Source organism: Wasmannia auropunctata, unplaced genomic scaffold (assembly GCF_000956235.1).
Source record: "Wasmannia auropunctata unplaced genomic scaffold, wasmannia.A_1.0 LD336078.1, whole genome shotgun sequence".
Classification (NCBI taxonomy): domain Eukaryota; kingdom Metazoa; phylum Arthropoda; class Insecta; order Hymenoptera; family Formicidae; genus Wasmannia; species Wasmannia auropunctata.
Genome location: NW_012026812.1, coordinates 3,355,790 through 3,365,024, shown reverse-complemented (window position 1 = coordinate 3,365,024; position 9,235 = coordinate 3,355,790). Strand labels below are relative to the sequence as shown.

At 36.7% G+C, this 9,235-nt stretch overlaps 2 protein-coding genes and 1 long non-coding RNA gene across 4 annotated transcripts in view; 2 read left to right on the top strand and 1 right to left on the bottom strand.

Moving 5' to 3' along the window:
• Window positions 1-183: 183 nt before the first annotated feature.
• LOC105448968 (dnaJ homolog subfamily C member 7) lies at window positions 184-4,958 on the top strand. Its single transcript, XM_011687873.1, has 11 exons — window positions 184-537; window positions 1,022-1,110; window positions 1,472-1,596; window positions 1,676-1,864; window positions 1,950-2,068; window positions 2,169-2,322; window positions 2,416-2,580; window positions 2,638-2,806; window positions 2,895-3,041; window positions 3,110-3,262; window positions 3,690-4,958. Exons 1-11 carry the CDS (start codon window positions 458-460, stop codon window positions 3,797-3,799), a joined length of 1,500 nt encoding a protein of 499 aa, XP_011686175.1. The 5' UTR covers window positions 184-457; the 3' UTR covers window positions 3,800-4,958.
• Window positions 4,959-5,438: 480 nt separating this feature from the next.
• Window positions 5,439-7,708, bottom strand: LOC105449114. The gene is made up of 3 exons (XM_011688114.1): window positions 7,700-7,708; window positions 7,132-7,338; window positions 5,439-6,877 (listed from the first exon to the last, which is right to left on the bottom strand). The coding sequence occupies exons 1-3, from the start codon at window positions 7,706-7,708 to the stop codon at window positions 6,647-6,649; spliced, it is 447 nt and encodes a 148-aa protein (XP_011686416.1). The 3' UTR covers window positions 5,439-6,646.
• A 166-nt stretch (window positions 7,709-7,874) lies between these two features.
• The window catches only part of LOC105448967, a 101,891-nt gene continuing 100,530 nt past the window's right edge, over window positions 7,875-9,235 (top strand). For both annotated transcript variants that reach the window (XR_974293.1, XR_974294.1), the window contains exons 1-2: window positions 7,875-8,193; window positions 8,321-8,491. This is a non-coding gene — a long non-coding RNA (uncharacterized LOC105448967). The remainder of the gene's footprint in view (window positions 8,194-8,320; window positions 8,492-9,235) is intronic.

The following is a 9,235-nucleotide window of genomic DNA, read 5'->3' as shown; positions in this document are numbered from 1 at the left end:
ACAGTCATATGCGAAATGTGTACTGACAGCAGTGACAGCTTGTATGTATATCGGAATTGGAGCACGATGAAAGATGTGTGTGTGTGGTGCGTGTGTGTGTGTGTGGCAGCCTTTAGGATTTCAGGCAGCCTCTGATTGGCGGTTAATGCGTACTCACCATAAAATACGTCAGATACGATCTCCTTCTCGTTACGTCCGTGGTACGCCGTGATGATTGGCGCGTGAAGCGTGCGTGTCGCGTGAAGCGGAAAGGAGGAGCAAGGAGGAAACACGTTGGTTTGCGTGTATTTGTTACGACGCGGTGCGTATCGTTTGTCGTAGCCGTTCGCGAGTCCTTCCGGTTGCCTCGTCTACGGCTCGACACCGCAAAACACGAGGGCAGGGGATACCTCGCGTGTTTTCACGGTGCACACCCCAACGTCGGTCCATCTATCCCGTCTATCAAGGAACCACGGCCATGGCGTCGTCCGATCAGCCGAACAATGTTGCACCAGACCCAGCGGATAACGTTGCGGAAACAGCGAAGAGTGCCAGAGAGTGAGTTGTCCCTTTAGAAAAATAAACTCCGTAAAAGAAAAAAAAAACGCGTCGCACTTTCCCCTGTACATAGCCCGACCTACGTCTACGTGCTCGCGTCATGTGGACCCAGGTAGAACCAGGAAGCTCGCTCACGAACATCCTCTACGTCCCACTCGCGTCTCAGAGACTTTCTGTAATTAATTACCTTCGAATACGTAAAACATTTGAATGCCCACCTGTTTTTGTCATGCCTTGTCTTTTACATAGTAGGTATTCAATGGAATAAATGTATTGAGTGGATAGCATTAAGATTCATGAGAATGACGAGGTTGAACGAAAGAATCGTTTAATTTGTATATAAATGCATAGGTATATTGTGTTTCGTTTATTTTTTTCGGAGTATATTTATATACACTCTATGTATCAGACTTTCGTAACATTTGTTTACATTAGTAATACAGATTAATGTTATTTTTTTTATATATATATATAATATTTACAGTATGGCAGAATTGAAAAAGAAAGCTGCCAATCAGTATTATTCACAAAAAGAGTACAAGAAAGCGTTGGTCGTTTACAATGAAGTTGTTGGTAAGTATTTTTGCTGTATTATGTAAGTATTTACTGTTTTTGTTTTAGCACGTTGATTGCCATAAGCGTAAGGTACAAATAGGTTATTTTGTTCCCGATTGCTATTTTTATACCAGCATGTTATTTCACTATATGTTACCTAATCATTTAATTTTATCTCAAATTTGCTATAAAATTTTATTTTTTTCTCCATAAAATTGAATCTGGAATATCTGACACCCATCTATACAGATTACTAACTATGAGTTAACTCGTATTCGACAATCAATATGTCAAATGGAGAAAGACTAATTTTTCTAACAATATTGAGCTATTTTTGGAATTATATTTATAAATGACTAACGAATTCAAAATATTTCAGCATTATGTCCCGACATATCGGTCTACTATGGCAATCGAGCGGCGTGTTACATGATGCTTCGACAGTATCGAGATGCAATGGCGGATGCTAAAAAATGTATCGAGTTGGAACCAACGTTTTCTAAAGTACGTTGACGTCTGATCTTCTATCTGTTAATCATATCATAGCGAGTTAGTAAATTTACTTTTTGTCTATATTTTCCAGGCTTATGTAAGATTGATCAAGTGTTACTTGATTTTGGGAGACATTCTAGAAGCTGAAACTGCATTAAAAAAATTACTGGAATTCGATCCCAATAACGAATCAATAGCTGCAGAACAAAAAGACATAGCATATCTAAGAAAGTTCCTTGAGGCTGCTGATGTTGCCTACAATGCTAAGGATTATCGCAAGGTAAAAAGTTTCGTTCCGATAATCTTTTTACATCGATTAATGGTCTGATCAGTTAAATAATGTTTGAATTTTTCGTGTCCCGTAGGTTGTATATTGCATGGATCGTTGTTGCGACATAAGCACATCTGGGATACGTTTTAAGCTGACCAAAGCAGAGTGTCTAGCGCTTTTAGGGAGATACCAAGAAGCCCAAGAAATTGCAAAGTAAATTACCTTGCTAGATCAAGAATATTCATAATACTAGTTCATATCAGTATCATCTATATTTTTTAATCTATATCTATATTTTTTAATTTTGTTTCAGTGATGCTTTACACATCGACAAACAGAACGCGGAAGCATTATACATCCGTGGTATGTGCTTGTATTTTCAAGATGATATCGACAGAGCTTTTTCACATTTCCAACAAGTACTGCGACTTGCGCCAGATCATGCCAAAGCATTAGAAATATACAAAGTAAAAAGATTACATATATACAAGAATATTTTTTCCTAATTTTCATCTTAAATAATTTTGATGAGGTAATTTCATATACTTTTCATATCATAGAGAGCAAAATTATTAAAGAAGAAAAAAGAGGAGGGTAATGCAGCATTTAAAAGAGATCAATATCAAGAGGCTTATGATCTTTATAATGAAGCCTTAACCATTGACCCACACAATATTATGACTAATGCTAAATTACATTTTAATAAAGCAACAGCTGCAGCCAAGGTAATTACATTGTATTTTCTTTCAAAATTGATAAATATTTATCATTGCTCGTTTTAGTTAGGGAAGTTGAATGAATCTGTAGCGGAATGCACGGAAGCTTTAAAGCTCAATGAAAATTATCTAAAAGCTCTTTTGAAAAGAGCGAGTATTTATATGGAACTCGAAGAATTTGAAGAGGCGGTACGTGATCTCGAAAAAGCGTCTAAAATGGATAAGACTAATCGCGGTATGAATCGCTGCTTATCAATTTTAACGTACAATAGCATAGAATATTATTACTGATCGTAACTTGATGTGTTCAATAATTTTCTCAGAAACAAAACGATTACTCGGAAAAGCTAAACAGCTGTTGAGGAAATCCAAGAGGAAAGACTATTATAAGATTTTGGGTATCGATAAAAATGCATCTACCGAAGATATCAAAAAGGCTTATAGGAAACGTGCTCTGGATCATCACCCAGGTAAAAAATAAATATAACTTTGTTGAAAAATAAATATTATAAACGTAATTTTGTATTATACTTTATAGATCGTCATGCTAATGCCAGTGAAGGGGAGAAAAGAGAACAAGAGAAGAAATTTAAGGAAGTCGGAGAAGCTTATGGGATTCTCTCGGATCCTAAGAAACGATCTCGTTACGATCGCGGTCATGATATAGATGACAACGAAGGTGGTTTCCAAGGTTGGTGGAATCTATTTTTTGTTTTGTTTTGTTTAGAGAGGTGGCGGTACTATAGCTGCTATTTGTTTTTTTGCTCTTATCAAATTGTAACTATTAACCGATTAGTGGAAATGGCAGTTCGGTTATTTCAGTCATATTCCGATCATTATCACTACTGCGGCAGATCTTTTAAAAGCATAGATTATCAATGCTCTTTTCTTTCTTTCACCTCTTCTATCTTTTCTCCTCTCCCCTTCACTCTCTTGAACTCTGCTCTCCCCCTTTCTTATCTGCCTTGTACTTTCCGTGTCTTACATCGAATTTCTTGTTAAATTGTACCTTTCCTACGAACATACATCCGCACGTCAACGCTATCCAACCGAAAGTCCTTTATGCATTTTTACTGTTTCATTATATATTTGTATATCTTCTCATCTCTTTTTTCCAGATATGGATCCGAACGCAATGTTCCACTTCTTTTGTCAAGATGGAGGCTTCCAATTTCAGTTCCAAGACGGCTTCCCAGGCAATGCTTTTCAGTTTCAGTTCCCAGGTTAACGACGTTTCCAAAAGCGTATGGTGTAATACGATGTATCTAACTGTGTATATGATAATCAAGTTTGTTTTAGTAAATACTGCATCGAATTTTTCGAAATACATACCTAAGTTTACGATGCAACGTAGTAACATGTTTTGTGTTTCACAATTTTGAGATTGCTAAACGTAGAGATTCGTCTGAGCGATTGATATGCGTATTTATTTATACATGACATAAAATTGTATATATAACATCTACGATCCCCATTACATTACATATTACGGTGCGGTAGACCTTCGATTTAATAAATTAATTAAGCGAAAGAACATTAAGGTTTAACGTCAAAGTACAACAGGCAAAGTTCAGGAGAGGCCTGAGACACACTCGTACCTGACGAAACCTTTGTGAATAGGTAAGAGAAGCAAATATTCGTTAGATTGATAAGTGAAGCGTTCTTATTGAGAGGTTTATTTTATTTTTTAATTGAAATCTCTTTCTAGGCAATTACCTGTTGTCGCGTTATAAATATATAAATTATTGAAAGAGATTTTAATTCTTATTAATTTTTTTTATTAAGTCACCGGAACCGCCTTTAAAATTTCGTAAAAAAATCTAGAGTTTCGTTTGCAGACATGGTAAATTTGATGTGGAATCATTAACAACCTTATTGCTCCACAATCTTATGAGAGATCTATTTTATTTTTTAATTGAAATCTCTTAGGCAACTACCTGTTGTCGCGTTCTAAATATTATATTAATTATTGAAAGAGATTAAGAGTTTTAATTTTTACTCATTTTTCTATTAGTCACTGGAATCGCTTTTAAAATTTCGTTAAAAATCTAGAGTTTATTATATTATTTCGCAGATTGCAGCATAGCAAGTTTGATGTAGGATCATTTTAATGAAACTTATTTGTTCCACAATTTTTGTGCCCATATATGTATACCTGTTAATTCCGTATCTGTTTACAAATTATAGTAAGATGCAACTCTCATTGTAATATAATTGATTAAAACGATATAAAGTCGGCACAATGTAAATTCCGTTTGTCCTGCGATGATACACGCGCTTAATCGTTTCCAAATAATTATAAAGTTTTAAGAATATGTTGTTTCCATAGATCCACAATGTATTCATTCTACAGATCTTTCTACAAATACATATATTATAAGACATCTTATTTCTATTCAGTCGTATAAATTGCCTTTCCTAAGTTATCACAGTAATCGTAAACTTTTTTATTTCCTACATAAAATATAAGAATTCTGTTGAAAATTAGAAATTTACTGTTATACGGCAGTATTATAACGAGAGCTGGAAATATTTTGTCTGCCCAATATGTCAATTTCTGCAAGTATGCATAATTTTAATTTTTATGTAAATATATATTTAATTTTTGTAGCCATCTGTATGTATATATGTGTATGTGTGTGTGTTATCAAACAACCTTTCACGTTTCAACATATCGCGATAAGCCGTGCGAAGAATATATTGCCGCTGTTAGCGTTTTTCACTTTGTCGTCTCCCGTGGGAAATGCAAATGTGGTTCCTCCATTCTCATCTCACAGCCAATTCAAGGAATTCATTCACATATATATATATATATTTTTCACATATATATATATATTTTTTTTTTCTTCTTTTATGATTTACCTTATTGAGTCTCGTCATGTCGTTAGGCTCGATACACATGCGACATTGAAAATAAATAATCAATTCGCGATATAAATTTCAGTGGCAAAAAGTTGGAGTAAGTACGAGAATTTCGGAACCGATATTGATTTTTTGGTTTCAAATATTTACATCGTATATACATATAACATACGAAGAAAAATAAAAATTCTTCTATCTCTAATATAATCAACATAAAATAAACGTCCAAATATACTAATGTTTATAGATTCCATTTTGATGTTTTGGAGTTCTTATTCTTTTAGATCTCTTTTAATGAAAATAAAAGAAAAATAAAGTCATACACATACACTTTTTTTCTTTCGTTATGAAATTATTCCATTTTATAAACGAAGTTAGAATCTGTTAAAGAATCTATTTGGAAAGAAAAAGAAGCTTCCTTGCACAATTTAGTTTTTACACCAGTTCGTATAGTTTATTTTTCAATAATCATTTATGTAAATAATAATTTTATATCATTACGATTATTATTGACATGTTAATATATTAACAAACAGAAAATCAAATTATACTATTGGATATCTATGGGTACCATTGGACGCCCTACGGTGTTCTGCACTCTCGCAGGTAGCTGAAAATGTACCATCGTGACAGCGAAGGACGTGGACGACACTTCTTTCCGAGACCACGTGGTAGCTTCTTGCCAAGCCGAGCAATTTCGACGATCACTTATCTTCCTGTCCGAGAGCGTTCCTTGCTCTCGGGAGTGGACGCGTGGAAAGACAAAGGTTGGGAGAGAGAAGGAGAAAGAAGGATGTGAAGAAGAACCGACCGTTTTGAAGGAGCAGGAGAAAGAGAGAGAGGGAGGAGGGGGAAACAGAGGGAGAGAGAGATGGAAAATCAGAGGAGGGAAGTTTGGAGGTGACTTTCAGGCGTGGAGAGTTGCGCGCGTCAAGGCAATCCACTCGATCACTCTCTGGGGACACTGAGAAACCCTGGTTCGCCGCATACCCATACACATGTATGTGTACTATCAACGTGTCCGCCGTACCTCCGATCCGATGGAATAATGTTGGAAAAACCGTTTAACTCTGTAAAAGCAGACGTTGCTCGCTGAATAACAGAGAGTTGAATCAATGGTAAATCAAATTTTGTAACTTGTTGCCGGATGGCAGAGAGATTATCATAGAAGGTCGTTAAAACAAATCAATTTGAGATAATCATTAGCAGCTGCCTATCTAGAGAAATTGACTACTGTTTTGTATAAAAATATATTTTTCAGTGAAATATAATCATTTTGGTTTTTGTTGAATATCGAAACCTCGTTATTATTAAACTGAAGCCCGACGTGATCACGTACAAAGTATCCAAGAAGCGGACCGCCGAACGTGGCACTGGTTACGTTTTCAGCTGAAATTTTAACTTTGCTTAACATCTTTCCTGTTCTCGGATCCACGTGAACGACCTGTAGATAAAACATTTTCATGGATTTAGAAAATTCCAATAATTTTCATAAATATTTTTTCCTACATATACATTTTCTTTATGTATTTATACTACATATATGTTTGAGCTGCTAAACTTATTCATAGTATGTTCAATGAATCAGGAGAACGTCTCAAATTAATATCCAAAGAAAATATCAACAAATCACATTAATTTGTGTTAATCGTGCGATATTTTCAGTTTACCGAGCTAAAATCTTTCGGTTGAGTCTACCTTGCCGTCATTGATCCTTGTGTCAGATTGAGAAGAGTCGTTCGCGACACACAACACTGTGACGTTCTCCAATTCATCGTCACATCCGCGTCCTACGTGAACGAGAACTGCATCTTTCGCCGCACCTGCTACAAACTGGTCAGTCGTGTCATCCAACGGGGTACAACAACTCCAACAGTCCTGTGATCGTGAGGACTTAGAAATTTGCTATAAACTCAGCGAAACACAGGAAAGCTCGTAGAGTATATGAAATTTTACCTATGCGCACTCTGTTCACATCACCTGTTGCAGGATCTAACCTGCGTATGCACTGATTCGTATATGTCAACGAAATATAACTTTTGGGGTGCGATGGTCGCAGTAAGTGCCTTCGGAAAGGCACGTAAGTATCTGTCACCTTCTCAACTTCCACTCTGTCACTTTTACATGCCTCCCCTGGGCTGCGTTCAGGAATTCATGACATATCATGTTATCCTTGTTATTCACCGAATGGTAAACAAGGATAAAATGATATCTAGATACCTAGGCGAAGTTTCTGAACGCAGCCCTGCAAAACGGATTGCAATACCTGCGTCATGACTGACACCTTCCAGGATATCAATTGAGGTTATCGACTGGCTATCGCGATCAAGAAGAAAGTGCTCGCGCGGACAATTAGGAAACTATTCCGCAGCCAATCGGCACGCCTCAATAATTGGTACGACGTGCGGCGATACTGGGCCCCGCGACGCGCGACTACATTCACGTTGCACACGTCTTTTCGCAATGGCGTCTCTGCCGCACTACGCGCGTCTTGGCGATTCTCGCGGCCTTCGTGAGCGTTCAGCCCGGTCACAATTGCGTGAGCATTGAGAATATTTGTATAGTATCTACGCGTTAAATTCTTCCGATCCGATTTCGAAGACCTTAATCACAAGCGGAATCGGCTTTAGCACGGTTTCACCGTGAAACTTTGCTCGGCATACGCGGACGCGACGCGACGCGACGCGTTCAAAATTCGCCGGGGACGCGAGGCCCGCGAGACGAGTTTTTAGCCTGGTCTACAATTATGTAAACGTTGTTGTAAGTAATTGTAAGTAGTTGTAAACCAATTGCAGTCGAATATTCTTATATTCGATTGTGATCGGTATATTCTTACAACTAAAACTATTTGCAGCTATGCTCACGCGTCGAATATTATTTCTCGAAGGGACGCCATATATTTTGTGACCACGCAGATTCATGAGTCATGACTACGCAGTAGGAAGACCTGAGAGCTGAGACCCTTCGCATGCGTGTACCGGCGTGCTGCCTCGTGGCTGAAATTAACTGCGACTCTTGAAATTAAGAGCTGGCATCTTCTCTGGAGGGATACGGATTGGTGAGTCTGCCCGCCTTCAAAGCTCACGCATTTATTATCATCTGTACGCTGCGTTCGGTTTGACGCTTACAGCGCTTAAAAGCATCATTTGTCCTTGTTTGATAAACAACAAGGATGAAATGATGTTGCGAGCGCCGTAAGCGCGAAAGCGAACGCAGCTATATTATATCTAACATCTAATATATATATAATATCAATTATCATTATTATCTATATCCCTTACATTATATCTTGCACATTTATAGTTAAAATTAAAATCCTAAATTTTTATTGGAATAAACTACTGATCCATTATTGATGAATAGTCGATCGTTAAATTATAAATTCTTTGATTGATCTCAGATTATATGCTTGGTTGATATCTATTTAATAATATTCCATTCTATCTAATACTAGACGTTATTGTTACGGATGTGTGAAGTTGGCACTCAAACGTAAAGGAAGAGTTCTTGATAGTTTTCAGAAATAATTCTGTCCATTATAATAACAAAAACACTTTTTGAAAAATGGGGGTGCCAATTTCACATCCAACATTAGCACCGAATAATTCTGATTAATTTTTTTTATGTTTTTTATCGAGTACTACACGGAGAGAATTTTTTTTTTTAATTTACCCTGCAAATTATGTTAATTATGGGACAATATAGCATTTAGGCAAATTTTACTGTGCATTACAATAAGATTTCGCAGTAAAATTTATTGTAGTGCACAGTAAAACTGAGTCGACAAGGCACACAGGGGATA